At 24.9% G+C, this 19,152-nt stretch overlaps 1 protein-coding gene across 1 annotated transcript in view; it reads right to left on the bottom strand.

Moving 5' to 3' along the window:
• Nucleotides 1–5,824: 5,824 nt before the first annotated feature.
• Nucleotides 5,825–19,152, bottom strand: part of LOC100203367 (tRNA-dihydrouridine(20) synthase [NAD(P)+]-like) — a 22,422-nt gene continuing 9,094 nt past the window's right edge. Inside the window, exons 6-17 of the mRNA XM_065793514.1 lie at nucleotides 19,110–19,152; nucleotides 17,490–17,555; nucleotides 17,334–17,404; nucleotides 16,666–16,866; nucleotides 15,969–16,020; nucleotides 15,413–15,534; nucleotides 10,504–10,576; nucleotides 10,335–10,399; nucleotides 10,112–10,165; nucleotides 10,000–10,033; nucleotides 6,075–6,145; nucleotides 5,825–5,960 (exon numbers count right to left, since the gene is read on the bottom strand). The exon at nucleotides 19,110–19,152 is cut by the window's right edge and continues 5 nt beyond it. Of these exons, the coding sequence (XP_065649586.1) occupies nucleotides 5,870–5,960; nucleotides 6,075–6,145; nucleotides 10,000–10,033; nucleotides 10,112–10,165; nucleotides 10,335–10,399; nucleotides 10,504–10,576; nucleotides 15,413–15,534; nucleotides 15,969–16,020; nucleotides 16,666–16,866; nucleotides 17,334–17,404; nucleotides 17,490–17,555; nucleotides 19,110–19,152 (943 nt within the window). The 3' untranslated portion in view covers nucleotides 5,825–5,869. The remainder of the gene's footprint in view (nucleotides 5,961–6,074; nucleotides 6,146–9,999; nucleotides 10,034–10,111; nucleotides 10,166–10,334; nucleotides 10,400–10,503; nucleotides 10,577–15,412; nucleotides 15,535–15,968; nucleotides 16,021–16,665; nucleotides 16,867–17,333; nucleotides 17,405–17,489; nucleotides 17,556–19,109) is intronic.

Here is a 19,152-nt window from a genome sequence, read left to right on the forward strand (position 1 = left end):
GTTATGTTAATTATAAAATCTTATATATTTTTTTTTATTCAAAAATTTGTGTTAAAGTGTTTCTTAAACATTTTAGCGGTTGTAAGCATTTGAACACTTTTTAATTATTTTGAATTTCTTTATTTTCTTAGCTATTTTCTGTTTTAATTCTGAATTATATTTCTATATATATTTATGTGTTACGTTATTTAGATTTTTTATATAGGCAGTAAGGCAAAATGTGCCTTCTTCTGCAGCCATTAACTTATGCAATGTAAACATTCTTTAACGGCGAAATAAATTACACACACACAAAAAAAATAATAATTCTGTTGCAACATCCGCTGGCAGTTCTTCCATAGGTTGTGTATATTTAATTTTTTCCCCTTCTATCATACACTGGAAGAAGTTTAAACCAAGAGTAGTACATGTAGTACACTTCATTTGTAAAAGATTTTTTTTTTGTGTTGCCAGTAACTGCTTCTAAATCAGTGAATAGCAAGTTTGATTTTTTAACAGTCTGATAAATAGATTTGTTTCGAAGTAGAATATCCTCTATTTTTAAAAGCAAATGCAGGTAGTTTTTACTATATGACTCAGTAACAGTTCCTAAGCTTACATGTGGACTCAAGTCCACATGTAAGCTTAGGAACTGTTATTGAGTCATACAGATGAACAATTGTTGACAGCTGGCAAAAACGAATTCCACTGTCGATTAGAGCTATTGCAACCGAGTTATACGCTCATTTAAGTTTGTTTTTTGTATTTCATTTAAGTATTACAATCTTGAAGTATTAGTATCATTATCCCATTAGAAACCTAGATGTTTTAATTTATTTTGAAGATATATTGAAGTTCCGTTAATTTGAATAACGTTTTTTGAAATAGGACTTGTTCCAGAAATTAGAAATTCCATTTTCTGAGTGTTTAATTTGATAAAATTAGCAACTCCATTGTTTGAAATTGATCAATAAGTTCTTGAAGACCAGAAATTGTAGGACTTAGCAAAGTTATATCATCTGCATATGCAATGATACCCGTATATATATCATTTACTGTCGATCATACCTTGCATTATATTAGGACGTATAAATTAAGACTAGATATTCTAGAAGTTTATTAAAGGTAGGTAAAATACTTATTCCACGGTAATTATTTGGATCATTAATAGATTTTTATATGACTTAACAAGTAACTTAATATTAATTTTTAAATTTTTATTTGATGTTTCTACATTAGGGAGAAAAATTTACACTATAAATAGTTATATGTTATAGTTATTAATGCATCAGTGTGTTAGTATAGAAAAAAACAAATATGGTGCAATTTTAAAGTTCTTTTTGTCGGAAGTTTTATAAGCGACAGAAACTTATAGAAAAATAATAAAAGTGTAAATGCTCCTTTTTTTAACTGTGTATTGACGGATCTTAAAGTTTAAAAGTGGTTGTACAAACGCCGAAGATAAATTACGTTATGGACGTCCAACAATTGAAACAACACTAAAAATCATTGAGCAAATCAGTTGTAATACAGTTAAATATAAAATATTATCACTTATTCATTTCATTTATAACGCTGAATGTAAAAGTAGTTTGCTTATTTATTTCATTTAACAGACTGCGCCATTATACTTTAATAAAAGTTTATAAAAAGTTAGTCATTGTCTATAAAAACAGAAGTTTGACTAAACGTGAATTACTGATAACACAGTTCAACCAAGTAATCTATATTGTACACCAAATATTACAAATGTGAGAGCTGTTTGGAGTGATGAATTCCTTAACAACTCAACAAAAAAACTGAATCGAAACCATTATAATCTTGAACTGAAAAAAGATGGTTTACATTGATCTGAATCTAATTGTTTTGCTCTTGGATTTTTATTAATTAGTTATTATCAAAAATGATATAACAATAAACTGTGAGCATTATTGGAACTTTTTATACAAATTGGATAAATTTTCTATTGCTATATTAAGGTGGCTACGGTTAAAAAAACTTCTTAACTTTAATTATAAATGCTTCAAAACATCTTTAATTGGAAAGAATAATTATTTTTTACTACAAATACAATTAAAAATATTTTATCAAATAGTTTTTGTTTTGCTGCGTCAGCAAAAAATAAGTAAATATACACACACTTTTAAGGTGGTACACCACCAAATATTCAAAAACGTTCAAACTTTAAAAAAAAAAGATAAATTTTATATCAATAAAAATTGCATTAATTTAGAATGCTATTTTAAACTTCATTTTACTTGCCTCGATTACTTTGCCTCGAATTTATCGAAAAACATTTATTTTAATTGGTCCATTCAAAACACGATAACTTGAAATATATTACACAAAATCTATAAAATTTTTACATAATGTTCTAGACATGTAAGGTAAGGTATTGACTTATGGATTTAAGGATTTTCAAAGTACATAAAAAATTGTATCAACTTTTTTACATCAAGTAAAAAAAAAAGCGTTTTTAGACTTTAAATTTAAAAAAAAAAAAATTTGAAAACGGAGAAAAACGCAAAAGAAGATTAAATATTCTTGTCATTCCTATATAATTTTTCTTTTAGGAAATAAATTTAGCGAAAAATTAAAAAATAAGTTTGGAATAAGCTTTTTATATTATTAATCTACAACAAATTGAGTCTGTCAAATGAGCGAAATAACAAAAATTCCCTTTTTTTTCAATTTTCAGAAAATATTTGGTGTTGTACCACCTTAAAACATTTTAACTACTAAAATATACATTTAATCAACACAAAAGTTTCTGAATAGCTTTATCTTGCCAACACATAGGGACTGAAGATATTTTGATAAAAAGTTTTCAAAAATGGCGGATCTAGCAGTAAAAGTAAAAAAAAAACAAAAAAAAAAAACGTTTTTTAATTAAGATAATTGTTCAAAACTTATCATAAATTTCATGTAATTCTGCTAAAGTCCCTTAAGTAGTTGTTAAAATTGTTAAAAACATCATGAAAAAATTCAAATATTCATATTCAATCGAAAAAAAGAATTCTGTAAAAAACAGATTTAAAAAACATATTAATAATATATGCTGCAAAAGTTAATTGGTACTGAATAAATAATAAAGTTAACTAAAGAGACAGGAAATTGCCGTTGCTATAGAAGTTAAAAAAACTTTACCTTAAAAAATTTTTTTACTTACAATGTTGAGTTTAAAAGTATATAAGGTTTTATAATTGTATATAAGGTTTACATAAATAATAAATATGTATAAGGTTTTTAGAAGTTTTACATATTTTTTGAATCTAGAATAAACTTCAAACAAGATAACATTAAAAAAATATAATTTTTAAGTGTTTTTTTTAACCTTATGAGCCACTTTAAACACACGCAAAATATATTCCGAGTTTTCTGTGCACATTATTTAATTAAATAAAAAACTTATTACAGGAAACTATTTAAAAATCTATTCACGCATGAAATGTAAAGTTCTAGATATGTCTATGTAAACTTATTTTTGAAATTTTCTGAGTTTTGAACATTTTTTGAAACTTTCATAAAAAAATGTTCAGGTTTATTTGTATGATTTACAATTCGCGTAATATTACATTTATTAAGGGGCTGTCCATTAATTACGTCAACAATTTTTGGGCAATTTTTACCTCCCCCCCTTGTCAACATTTAATTACCCCCCCCCCCCCACCAAAAAAAACAACAACAAGTTTTAAATAGAATAATTTACAACTAAAACAAAAAAGAGATTAAAAGTAAGCTATTTAGAGAACCGATTTACAAATGCTCTGAAAAAAAAGTGAATAAAAGTAAAAGGTATAAAAAAAATAAACTTTTAACTTTTTAACATATTAATAGTTTTATATCTACAAAAACTTATTCCGAATAAAAGAATAAAAGTTATAATAAGAATAAAGGATTCACAAAAATGTATACACCTTACACGTTTAAATTACGAACATATTTCAAATTAATTCAACACTTCAATGTGCCAATCCTCCTCACTTTAAATTTATTCCTAGTTCAATTTTACAGTAAAAGCCAATTATTTCTAATTAGTGTTTAATATAACGAAAAATGCACTTAACAAGTTGTATAAACCAAGGGTCGGCAACCTAATGAGACAGAAGAGCAAAAAGTTGCAATTTACAAAGTTTTAGTCTACAATGCAAACATAAACTTTTTATGTAAGTAGATGGTCTACATTATATTATTTAAACGTTTATATTAGGGATAGGCAACCTACGGCTTGCAAGTCTCGTGCGGTTCTTTCGATGTCAAGATGCGCCTCTTTAGCTCCATGTGCAAATTTTAATATATTGAAATAGAAATGTTGGTAGCACTTCAAAAACAGAATTTTTAAAAGAGCTACCAATATCTTCATTTTAAATCATCTACTAAATCTTTATTTTAATATTATAGTATTTATATATTATATTATTTATATTTGTGCATGGAGCTAAAGAGCCGCATCAACCGCAGGTTGCCAACCCCTGATATAAACGTTTAAATAATATAGTGCAAACCAAGTACTTACATAAATCTTTTTTTGTTTGCATAACAGATTAACCAACAACAGCTTTGAAAAAATAATAGTGTTACTAGTGAACACCTCGTGTTTGCGCTTGTTTAGTTCTCTACGTGTCGGGTCATTTTAAAGCACAACACGGTTTTTAAAAAGTAGGAATATAAATAGCTTTATTAAAATACTGAAGGTTTAGCGAGTATGTAACACAGGACTGCACACGCTGCTTAATTTTCCTTATTTTTAAGTAACTAAATTTATTTTAAAAAGTAACAAGTTGACCTACCCCCTACCCCTGTCAATGTGTCAAAAAAATTCAGACCCTCCATTTTGTTGGCGTGATTTATGGACAGCCACTAAAATAATATTATACTTCATATAAAAAGTGTTTAAGTTTTTATTATGCCCGCAGAATATTTCACAAGTTCTTAGACCATTGTTTAAACAAACGCAATAATATATCGCTTGAGTAGTTCGAAGTATATAATCCGATAAATAGTAAGACAGTTTGCTCCAAAGTAAATAGTTATAAACGGACGGATAGGACAACATGGATATTCTACTCAGGAGTAAAATGTCCGACCGGATAACTTACTCCGTGGACAGTTTTGTCTACTACTATTACGGTCATTGAGTTATTCAGTTTTCAATTCGATTCAACATGCATTTTTGTCATTAAATAGCAATATTTAATAGACAGTATGAGGTATCGACCTGAAATTTGATTTTTTTTTCCAACTCTATCAAAGTTAACTTTTAATGTTTTTTTAAATGGCAAAAATAATTTTAATAAATTAAAAAGTTTTTTTAAGATTTATTAAAACTATTTTTGCCATTAAAAAAAATTTGATTAGCTTTTAAGTGTAAAATAACCCACTCTTCTTCGATTATGTCACCTGAGCGAGACGCATCAAAAAAAAAACAAAAAAAAAAAAACATCTTCAATCAGGCAAAAACGATACTTCAAATCTAAATATGTAACATTGAATACCAATAACTTTAGAAATACAAATCAAACCAATCTAATATTTTAGGAATTTTTTTATTTATAGTGTATACTTTTAATTTATCTTGTTTCCTTCAAATTGAAGCCAATATTTTTGGCTTCAATTTGAATTGTTTCATTCAAATTGAAGCCAAAATATTGAAATTCAATTTGAATGAAACAAGATGTTTCATTCAAATTGAAGCCAAAAACATTAGCTTGTTAGAGAAAGAAACAAGATAAATTAAAGTATGATTTTTACCCACCCTGCGTCCTACTGTGCAATAATGACCCGTTTTACGACTCTGACCTCTAATGTAAAATATTTTACACTTTTTATATAAAAACATTTAAAATGTTATATATATTAAGTTATTCACCCAAAAAATTTATCAAAAAAATTATTCCTCTTTAATTCTTCCATCATGCATTCCATTATAATGTAGAAATGCTATTGCAGCACCTTGTTCTGCCGATTTTTTTCTTTTTGCCCTAAAATAATATAACGTATAATTTTTTAAAGAAAATTAAATTTTTTTGTTTAAATATGTAAATAATAACAAAAGTAGCAATTATAAATAAATTTCATAAAATAATTTGATTTACCATAATTTTGTTGTATACAGAACATTATCTACTAAGATTTCAGATTTAAATAGCTTGTCTGTACTCGTTTCCTAAAAAAATAAACATCTTATAAAATTAGCACCAAAAAAGAATGCGTCTCCAAAAGTACTAGCAATTCAGTATTACGCATTAAAGATATCTTCTAACATCAACTATTCAAGACTTTGACAACAATTTGATTGGGTGAAATTCTAAATTTAATGTATATAACCTATTAAGTTCCAAATATCTTCAGAAACTTTTTAATTGTCGTTTTAATTAAATAATTATTTTTGTCTACGAATAAAAAATCTAAATTCAAAGTAACTTTTACTATTGTTATGAAATTTTTTATATTATAAAGAATTTAATACTATTTGGATTTAATTTATTTATTATTTTAAATATCATTTGGTTTTTAATTTATTATTTTATAATTGATGCAAACAAGCAGAATAAGGTTAACTTAGGTCACTTTTTTAAACCAGTCACTTTTTTTTTTTTTCAAACCAGTCACTTTTACTGAAACTTAAATTGAAAAAGTATCAAAAATTATTGTTAACAAATTTAAAAACAGATCTATAAAGAAGAACTTCCTTTGTCAACACAACAACAATATTTTAGTTCGATAACGTTTTTGTGATGATGCTGACTTTTTAAGGTGCATCACTTTGAAAAATTATAATGTACTAATTCAAAACAAAAATTTCAAATAAATAAACTTGTTTGTAATTTGATAAAAACTTTAAAAAAATATTCCGCATATGTTAGGCAATAATTAATAAAACAATCAATTGTCTATATCTTTATTTCCTATTTCCAATATTATAGATGAATTTATTTCTTCTTTTTAAAAGTTTTCTAAAATGTAAATTGGTTTTCTATGTTCCTCCTCTATCATTGTTCACCCAATAAGAAAGAACTTTCTAATTTTAATAATTTTCTCATTAATTTTAAGGCATTTAATTGAAACTAAAGTCTACACTTAAGTTAAAAATTAAATCCAGTCAAATACAATGAAGACTCTCCTATTCCAACGGTATCCTTCAGGTCCGCAAACATGAAAAAAAATACCGTCTTACTTGCAAGACTACTTGCCCAAACCCTTAGTCAATGTATGTACACTCACTGCGTCAATTCATATTTAAATCACTCACTGCGTCATTTCATATTTAAATCACCCAATGTATGTACGCTCCACTGCGCATGTCCCTATATATTCTAATTTACCTAACCCCTAAAATCTAAATCAACAAACTTTCATTTTATATTGTTTGTCTTATAAAATGCCTAAAAGGTGCTGTTTAGTTGCTTGTAGAAGGGTTACAAGATAAGAAAAAAAAAAATGACGATACTGAAGAGAGAATAACTTTAGAGAGATGACTAAAATAGTATTCAATTTTCCCCTCAGACATAGATTTATGTTCTCTGTGGATCAAGTTTATAAACAGAATTGGAAACCATCAAAATTCTCTGGAATATTGATTATCTTGAAGAAAAATTTGTTAGACGTAGCAAACGAAATACAGACTTTATAACGAATCCTATTTCAACAGTACAAATAAAGATCGTTTTTTAAAGTTATTATTACTTCCTACACTTACAACTTTAAGAAAGATTCCAACAAAAAGAGTTTATTCTCATTCATTGCTAGATGAAACAGTGGTTTTCAAAAAAAAAAAAAAAAAAAAAAAAATTATTTGTTCAATAAATGAATTGACAATGAAAATCAACAAATTTGTCCTCAAAATTTTTTTATTTAAGAAAGTATGTGGTAGTAATTTTTTATTATCGAGCTATTATTAATAATATAAAATCATTAACTAACATTGGAAACATTGATGTTGATAGCAATCTGCATGTAAATATATATCATAAAGGAAATTTGCTACCTCTCCCTCAATGTTTTCGTCATAACAGTAAGTGTATACTGACAAGTGTAAGTATGTTAGAAAATTTAGTTTCTTATATGAGAAACTGAGTTAAAGAAAAAAAAAATATATTTCAAGCAAACTTTATAGATTTATGTATTCTGAATCACATGGCAAAGAGTTATATAGTAATGAAGATATTCCCTTTGCTATGATTCTACCTATAAATATCTTGGATTCTATATATATTCTACCTATATCTTTGATTCTACCTTTATATATTGCTTTACTTTGATTCTACCATATACCTCTACACAAGCCTAAACTTGTTATTAGATGAATTTCTTTTTCATCCATTTTCATATTTAAAAGCATTAACTCAAGGTGGAATCGAACCAATTAAAGTATTGAAATATTTATTAAAAAAAAGAAAATTAGGCTCAGATTCAGTTTTATTAATTGATGAAATGTACTTGCAAAAAAGTGGTGGTAAATTCGTTGGAAAAGATGAGAACGGAGAATTTCATGAGTTGCTGTTTTTATTGGTTGGTATTAAACCTTCTATACTCTTTGTTGTTAAAGCATGTCCTGGAACAAGTATTTCTGGAAATTGAACTCAAATTGAAGAATGTCTAACAAACCTTTCTTCGTGCTTTCATCACAGACAACACTTGCATTTAAAAAACTTATTAAAAAGTATAATTTTACAGATAATTTTTTTCTATTTTGGACAAAATAAAATTTACACATTATTTGATAGTGTACTTTTTTTTAAAAACATTAGAAATAGTCTATTACATTCAAAAAAGTCTATTTTTTAATTTTGATAAATTTGAGGATACAGTTAATGTTAAAGATAACTTACCGCCTGCTAATTTAAAGAAAGCTTACAAACTTACTCCAACTGGTTTACATCCAGGTAAAAATTAATAAAGTGTTAAGCTCGCTTCGCAAATTTTCCATGAGTCAATGTATTCTGCAATTATAAGTTATTTTAAAAAAGAAATAATTGCAGCTAATTTTCTATATTTAATAAATACTTAGTGGACAATTTCAAATTCAAAGAATATATATGATACTAATAATAAAATAGGAAATGCTGTTGTTGCAAATGATCAAAAGCTCAATATGTGTAGTGAATCCTATAATACAAATTTACAGGGATGTCGAAAATTGTCACTTTCAGCTCAGACATCAAATGAACTAGTTGTCACATTAAAAGGAACTGCATCTTTAATCGAAGATTTACTATCAGAAAGATAAGGTTACATTTTAACCAACAAATTTCAAACTGATCCTTATTGAAAAACATTTTGGGAAACTCAGGCAAATGAGTGGTGGAATGTTTCTATTTAGTTTTCATGAAGTTGAAAGTTCTGAAGAAATAACCAACATAAAATCTCTGATTAAAAAAAACTTTGAATAAATGGTTTATAATAAGGTAAAAGTAAATAATGATGTAAAAGAACTAGAAACAAGTTTATCTTCATTTTAAAAAATAACATTTGTTTAATGTGTCCTAACCATTTAGAAACAGGAAGAAAGTATATTTACACAACTGTTATAAGTATATTTTATTATAATGAACAATCAATTCAAAATAGAAAGACTCAAAAAAATGAAGTAAAAGCTTTTAAAAATCAACACAATAAAAAATAAAGTTATTTTGTTTTATTGTTGCTATAGATGCACATTACTTCTTGTAAAATTCTCTATTGAATATATCTAAAAGATGAGTTTATGACTTTAGAATTACTTATAATATTACTTGAAATAATTTTAACTTTATGTGCAAAATTTAGTTTTCTCAAATGAAGTTTTTTGTTTAACTTTTAAATATTAGGATAATAATTCTTTATGCTACAGACAGACATTAAGAAGACAACTTCAAAAAGTTGTCTTCCTTGTTTTATTCTGTGTTTTAAACACAGAATAAAATTAGGAAGATAACTTTTAATATAAAATACAGAATAAAATTAGGAAGATAACTCTCTCCGCCAAAACTTTCAATACTGAACTTTCTCAACTGCTTTTATTTCACATAAAAAACTTACTGTTTTGAGAACAGGTTGTTTTAATCCTTCCCGCCTATGTAAAATAAAATACCATCCGTTAATAGTGATTGAAATAACAATTATTTGAGTGTAGCTAAAGTAATAAACTCACATGCAATAGTCATAGACCTTTTGTAATGGACTTAGTGTTCTTGGGTACCACTTCCTGAAAGTAATATTTATTTGATTTAAAATAAAACTTTTTATAAATTTTAGCTTTTAATTAAAAACATCAAAGAAAAGTTTAACAAAAAAAAAAAAAATTTTTTTGTTAAGCAACAAAAATGCTATAGTATGCTCAAAGTGAAGTTCAAAATGAACACCACAAAACCTACCTATTGTAAGTCACGTCCAAAACAATACAATTACTTGATTTAAATTTTTTGTGAGATGGTTCACTCTATAATTACAATTGATTACAAAAAGCTACATCAAATAATTTCTCAAGTTTATTTAAATTATATCAACATATTGCTATTGCATCAATGTGAAGAATAAAAAAACCTCTAATTCAGTGCGACGAATCTCTCTTTCCTTCAAAAGATTTTGACGAAATTCTTCAAGATCAAATGTTTCACTAACAATAGATTTAAAAAATTAAATTTTTAGAACCTTTAAAAACTAATATTACAATTATTATATGTAAAAATTTAATAAAATTATAACAGCAAAAATGATAACAAAAAATGCAAAGAAACTGAAAAAATACTTTTTTTAAACTAGGAGTTAACATAAAAAACTTCAATATTATAATGCTTGGTTATTAAAATGAGTTATAATTTATTTTTCATTATTTTATTGATGAAAAATCTGACCCAGGTCTAAATTAATTTAGTGAAGCAGGTGCATTACAAAGTAATTGCACTTATTTCTATGCAAGTGAATTAAAGGAATGCTTAGGGCATGACAGTTTAAATGTTTTACATATTAATATAAGAAGCTTAAAAAATTTTTTTAAAGCTTTTTTATAAGTATGAATGATACCCTAAACATTTTAAATTTAATTTGTATAACCAAAATGGCGTGATTCTGATGAAGTAAATTCTAATTCAAATATCCACTTGCCTGCTTTTAAAATAATATTAATAGCGCGTAAAGTGGTGGCAGTGTGCATATTTATATAAAAGAAACTTTTCAATTTGTTACGAGGTTTGACGTGTATTTCTGATGATGATAAAGAGATTTTAACAATCGAAATTTTAACCAATAAAACTAAAAATATATTTTCAAGATGTTGCTATTGCCCACCTTCTGGCATAATTGAATGTCCTAACAATTTTTTAATTACAACAATTATAAAAAAAACTGACTAAAAAAAACAAATTAAACTATTCAATTGGTGATTTCAATTTAAATTACTTTGAATACCACATCAAGTATACCATAAAAAAAGATTATAACAATTTATTCTAAAATGGAGTCCAATTATAGATAAGTCAACTAGAATCAAAGAAAAAACAGCTTCGCTAATAGATAACATCATAACAAACAATATTTTTAATGAATCTCTAAAAAAAGGTATTATTAAAAGTGACATCTCCAATCATTTCCTTTTTTTTTCTCTATAAATATAGAACCAAATGAAATACCAATTGGCAAACAAATCTTTTTTAAACACATCTACAAAGAAGCAAATTTATCATTGTTTTGGGAGCAGTTGTCATTGCTTCATTGGAAAAATATAAACACTTCATTTGACATTAACTTAGCTTACAACCAAATTCTTAAAATCTTTTTATGAAATAAATGATGCAAATTTTCCAAAACCTAAAATAAATCTAAAACCGAAAAATGTAAAATTGCCATGGATTACGAACAGTCAAATTTTCAAAAGTCAAACAAAAATTATGCATTAAATATTTAAAAGCTAACTGAAAGTAAAGCCATCTACAAGAATTATTTTCAAAAGTTTTTAAGAGACTTAAAAAGAATCTAAAAAAAAAATACTATTCTTATTTACTTAAGCAAAACAAAAACCATTCCAAATGCACATAGCAAATTCTAAGAGAAATTACTGGTAACACTAAATCCAAATCATGCGCTTAAAAAATCCCATTAAAAATATTGATGAAATCATATATTATTACCATGAAATAGCAATTGAACTAAAGAAATTTTTTTGTCTCAGTCTGACCTAACTTAGTGAAAAAAATTCCAAATTTAAAAAAAAAAAAAAAAATGATAACTTGTCCATTGCAACAAATTTACTTGATTCTTTTGAATTATCATATGAGGAATTTGAAACTGCTTTTAGTATGCTAAAACCAAACAAAGTGTGTGGTTTTGATAATATAAATAGCAATATAATTAAAAATTCATACAGAATTATTAAAGACATTCTTTTAAGATTTTTTGATCTTCAATAAGCCAAGGAGTTTTTACTGATCAATTTAAAATAAAAAAAGTTACACATATATTCATAAAAGTTACAAAGATATTCAAAGGAGGAGATCTAACAAATGTTAATAACTATTGCTCTATACTTATTCTTCCAGTTTTTTCAAAAATTCTAGAAAGAATTATGTATAACAGAGTTTACACACTTCTTACTGACGATCATTTTTTATTCAACCATCAGTATGGATTTCTCCAGTTAACACATAGTCTCACTGAATTATTTTAAAAATCTGAGTATACCTCAGGCACCTTCATTGACTTGTTCAAGGTTTTTGATACTATACACCATAAAACTCTTTTAAAAAACCTCAAACATTATGGAATAACTGGAAAGGTTTTAAATGGTTAAAAAGTTATTCAAATAACCACAAACAATTTATATCTATTGGTGCTCCTTCACCAATGAGTTTGCTAAAGATTACCTGTAGTGTTTCGCAAGGATCAATTCTCGGACCTCTACTTTTTCTTATATATATTAACAAACTTCATAACATATTCAGATTAAAGACAATGTTTGCCGATGATACAAATCTATTTTTATCTCATAATAACATCCTTATATTGTTTCAACTTATGAACCTAGAATTAAACAAGATTTCTTACTGGTTTAAATCAAACAAATTATCACTTAACATTAAAAAAATAATTTGATTTTCTTTCATTCACCTTCTATAAAATATTAATTCCAAATAAAATGCCATCCCTTTACATTGATAATGTTGAAATAAACAGAGTAAATGTTTCAACTCAACAATATTTCTTTTTTATTTACAGCCATATCAACTATGAAAATATTGCATGGGCTAGTGCCAATAAAAGCAAACTTAAACCTCTTCATCAGAAGCATTTATTAAATTTTAGTAAATATTTTACCTATGCAAAGCCTCTATTAAGAAAAATGATTATTCTAAATATATATATATAAACTTAATGTTTACATTTTTTGTTTTATATTTTTATGTAAAATCAATTCTTCCCTGGTTTCTTTTCATAATTTCTATTTGACAAAAGATAAAAATAAATACATTCTATGCAATGATAATTTTATTAAGCAGTCATATTTTCAAACAAATTATAGTAAGTTTTGCATTGCTTTTTGCAGACCATTTTTATGTAACAAAATAGTTTTGAATAGTTTTATTGAACAATGTGACTACAACTCATTTAAATGAAAACTTAAAGAATTTATTTTTACAATTGATGATTTGCTAATATACCTTTTAATATTTTTTTGTAAACCCCCTTTTTACCTTCTATTAATCAAAGAATTTATATATATATATATATATATATATATATATATATATATATATATATATATATATATATACCACGACTTTTATTCAATTTTTTTTTATATATATAGTATATATAACAGATTTATATATTTTCAACTGACTTTTCTCTAAAGAAAAAATTTGCAATTATCTTGTTTATCTTTTACCAATATTACAAGAAATTATCATGTTTATGTTAGCAGTTCTCAAAAACAAGACCTAACAGTCTTTTACGAGTTTCTGCATTCTTTTATTTTTATCAATCTATTTTGTAAATTTTTTATTGTCATTTACTTCTGTTATTCTTGTAGACTTTATATTTTATAATGAAATTTTGTTTAAAATGTAATAAAGAACAAAATGAAACAAAAATAATAATAATAATTATTCATTTGTTTAATTATGCCAGTGTCAACTTTGGTTTTGTGCAAAAATGCTGCACTATCTAGAAGCAAACAAAAACTTTGGCCTTTGGTATTGGTTTGGTATTGGTTTAGGCCAAAATTTTAGACTAAACTGAAATTTCTTTCTGTATTGATTTTGACAACCTTCTTCTTGTTTGGTTTTGGGAAAAATTTTAGTTCAAACTACTGCTGTAATGAACTTAAACAATTTAGTTTAACTCAGAAAACTTGTTTTGAATGAAGCAAGAGACCATAATTATTTTCTAGCTATTTTAGTATTTTCATTTTGTGTGGGCGTAATCAAGTGCCATCATAAATCATCATATGGTTCACAAGTTTAAATGTGATAAGTGTTGACAAGTGTTGATAAGTGTTGATAAAATGTGTTTATCTTTTTTTAATTTAATATATAAAATAATAAAATGTCAATTTAATATAAAAAATAATAAAATTTCAAACACATTTTATTAAATTATATATAAATATATAATTTAATAAAATGTGTTGGACAATCTTTATTTAATTTCAAGACTATAAAAAAGAAATAATTTTAAACTAATCTTTTTAAAATTAAAAATAATGTTAGTAAACATATCAAGTACAAAAATATGGTAGTATTTCTAAAAATATATAAAAAGAATTATAATACTATTGTTTTCAAACCTGTTATTCATTAAATAATTAGAAATAACTTATGTCTTAGTGCTTCCGCAAATGATAAAAAGTATAATACTTTTATTAAATTAACATAAAGGCTGAAGTATGGTAAAAATTAAAAAACAAATAAGAAGCATAACCAGGCTCAAACAATTTTATCACTTTTTTAGAGAATTTTTATTGAGCAGTCAGATTAAATATAAGAAAGTTTTAAGTTTAAAAAGCTTGAAACACTTCTCTACTGCAAACTACATACATTAAAGAATTAGAAAATACAAACATTACAAGGTCCTCTTAAAAAAATTTTCAATCGGAAAAAAATTTTTTTAACAATAGAATTATAAATTACAATTTAACTGTTAATTTGTTTCTAAAAATAAAATCTTAGAGAAAGTAAACCTGATGGAAAAGACATTTTCTTAGTGTTATAAATGTTTTCAAAAGCTTAAAAATAACTTGTAACATAACATATAAAAACTTTTTTTAAACATTGCAGCTAATTGTGAAACATCATACTTTATAAAAACTTGATTATTTATAACTTCTATTAATCATTTTAAAGCATACCATATATCTTTTTATTTAATATCATTTTAAAGCATACTATATATCTTTTTATTTAATATTATTTTAAGGTATACCGTATATCTTTCTATTTAGTATCATTTTAAAGCATACCATATATCTTGCAAATTGACTGATGCAGATAACCTTTTTCCTAATTCTGATCCGGCAGTATTGCCAAACATTTTACATAAAACATACTTTATATTGGTAAAACATGCATCAAAAATCAATGCCTAAACAAACAAATAACATAACATAACTCATTATAACACTATAATAGACATAACAGTTTAACAACCTGATATTCATATTTATATGTGTGCATATATAATTTTTTTTTTTGTATTCACAAAAAGAGTGAGCAATAATTATAAAGAACAGAGGAGTAATATATTAAAAATCTAATGTCAATACTGGATGAATCCTTACTACTTTTACATTTTTTACTGGTGTCACTTTTAAACAGAAAAACACTTAGACTATTAGTGTTTTTCATATCTGTTTGATCTTAAATATTATAATTTGTGTTAAGGCAAAAATTATCGAAGTATGATAGAAATCAAACTGAAGCAATTAGTCACTTTTGTAAGAACTACCAAAATATTTATAACAATATATTATTTGAAAAAATAATTTACAAAGTAAAAAATAACTAAAAAATACATACAACTTTGATGTATTCTTTTATTACATCGATTAATGGGAGAATTCCTTCTTTCCTAAATATAAAAAGTTTTATTAAAATATTGTAAAAGAAAATTTTGTATTAAACATAGTTATAAATACACAGAAGACAGAAGGAGGTTTAAACACCAACTAATATTTATATAAATTTAAAAAAAAAAACAGATTAAAATGGCCACATTTATTGTTTTAGAAAACACCTGACAAACAGATATTGTACAAATTGTTAAAGCAGCCAACCTAATAGTCTCACTGAAACATCAGAAAGCTTCAAACTAATAGTTGATTTTTATTATTAAAAATATTATCTTTAATAATAAAAATCAACTGTTAGTTGATTGGCGAAGAAATATAAACACAATGGTAAAACTGGAAAAAACATAAACACACCGGTAAAACAGTAAAGTCTGTTTAGTTTAGTAAAAAAGTTCAAAAACTTTAACTTTAAAAGTGGATTTTTAATGCAGTCAAAAATAATAGTAAAATGATGTATTATAAGATAAAACTTGACTTAAAATTATCTCAAAGTTGACATTACCATGGCAAAAAAAAAAGCATCAGATGTATTTTTTGCTGGATAATTGTTGCAAATAAAAAATAAATAAAAAACTGTTACAAAAAAAAGCCCTTAATAAATAAAAAACATTTCAGAGTAATCGTACAAAATTTTTTTTTGTTACCTGAATACAGAAGGATTCCATTGAGCAGACCGAGCAATCATAACAGAGGAGCAACCTGTTTCTTCTTTAAACTTTGCAATATTGAAATATGTTTTAATATCTTGAGAACCACCATTTGCAATTACAGGAATATTTACAGCATCTGCAATAGCTTTTATATAATCATTGTGACAAGGGGATGAAGATCGCTCATCTTTTGTTCTTAAAAATGTAATCAAAAATAAAGATGTAACTTTTTTTATTTTATTTTTACCTATTAAGTTTCTGTAAGTCTGCTAGTTGCCATTAACACGATTTTTTGGTTCATTCATCACATTTTTAATAAGAGAACTTGTATTGAATAAAATCATCTGGTCATAAAATTTTAGTGAGCAAAAAATTAAAATCAAGATAAAGAGAGTTTGTTAAAAAAATTCCATTTATTTTCCCAAAATAATTGAGCAGAACAAAACCTTTTTATTTTAAAGCAACACAACATCAAGAAATGTTTTTCTTTTGATATTTAAAAACATAACTCAAAATGTCTGAATGCAAAAAAACTATTTAAAATATACTCTTAATATAATCTCTAAACGCACCATAAGATACATTTCAAAAAAACTGTTAGATATGAAAATAAAACTTCTGAGTAATACCTGAAGTACTACTCTGTAATAAGTAAGAAGTACCTGCCATGGATGGCAATAGCTTTTACACCAGTAGCCTCTATTAATTTAACCAACTCAATGGTATCGCTTAGCTGTAAGTAAAATAATTTAAACAAACAATACTTTAATTAAAATTATATATAAAAATCTGAAAAAAAATATTTAAAAAGCAAACACCTGTGGTAGAATTCTTATTTTACAAGTAACTGGTATGGAGAGATTTTGAACAAGTCCTGTTAATATCTAAATCAGATATTAAACCATATTACTATATAAACTTTTTTTAAACTTTTTTGTTATTTATAATCAAAAAATTTTAATAGGGGAAAATAAGGCAAGATGGCAAATTGGGAAAGATGAATTTTCAAATAACAACTCCACAAAAAATGGATGGAAACAAATAGGTTTTTTAAAATATTGTTAATGTAATTTTTTTCAAAAAAACCTTGGCTTCATGTTTTTAATTACATTTGAAATAATAAACTTTGATCTTTAATCTTTACTAATGTTTATATATTATGGGAAACCTGTAAAATTAAAGGAACAATTTACTTCTAATGATTGTTTAAAAAGTATTGAAACTTAATTTAAATCATAGTTTTTTTTTACTAATTTAAAAATATAAGTTTCCATGTAAATACTTGCTAGTAAATAACTATGAATTAAAAACCATTTCATGCTTTGTTTAAATGTTTATACTTTTTTTTTTTAATTTGTTTTAAAAGATTAACATTTATCATAAAAAATACATTATATAAATAAAAAATCTATATATAATATTCCCTTTATATAAAAAACAATTTGCATTGTTTTTAATTTTTTTCATTAAAAAGCGTTTCAATAATATAAAAGCATTAAAGATCAAACTTATTTAATTGCAATGGCTTTCATTAACATTTGTCATTTTTTATTCGAGTAAATTTTTTGTGTATTAACTTTAATGATTCTTATATAAAGTTTATTAAAAAGACTTTTGTCTAAGAAAGTCGTTGTTTATAAAAACAAAATAATTTTTTATTTTTTAATACGCCTATTATAAATCCATACTAATATAATTTATATAAGTTAAAAAAATATTAAATACAACTTTCAACGATTTTAAACAAAAATCATTATCAGTAAATTGTTACTTTAAATGTGTTTCACTAATTAGTAAAGATAAAAGTTACAATGTCATTTTTTTCTCTAAGATATAATTCAGAACCTTTTTTTATTCAGTGCATTTTTGAAATGATTTTTGAAATAGCCAGTCAAATCATCGAACCGAAATACTATTTGCCTAGTCATATAATTGTGTGCAATTGCATGCCTTTCTGTGAAAGCTTGAGATGAACTTTACATTTTATTTTTTATTACAAATTTTTTACTTACAAACTGAAAACTCATGCAGGCAATGAATCATTGTGATTAAACAAAGTATTATTGCTTTATGACTGACAGTTTTGCAAAAACTTAGGATTTTCAGAACGTTTGCCGTCTTGCCCCATCTTCCTCTATATAAATTTTACTATATTTAATGATGATTTAAGCATCTTTAATTAAATATGCTTAAATTCTAAACATATATAAACCTTCTATTTTTGTACTTATTAAATAATTTCATTTTTTAGGATAACATTAAATGGTCCAGAATGTTTAAAAAAAATTTAAATAAAAAAAATTTAAAAAAAAAGTAAAATTCTTTAACCATATTCTTTAAACATATATTATGAAAACCAATTTATTTGTATGCTGAGTAAAATGCATAACTGTAACTTGCAGAATTATTTTAAAATGCATTAACTGTATAAAAAATACCTGCTTCACTTTATCAGGTTGTGTTAAAAGAGCTGCACCCATA

This window comes from Hydra vulgaris, chromosome 03 (assembly GCF_038396675.1).
Source record: "Hydra vulgaris chromosome 03, alternate assembly HydraT2T_AEP".
Taxonomy (NCBI): Eukaryota; Metazoa; Cnidaria; class Hydrozoa; order Anthoathecata; family Hydridae; genus Hydra; species Hydra vulgaris.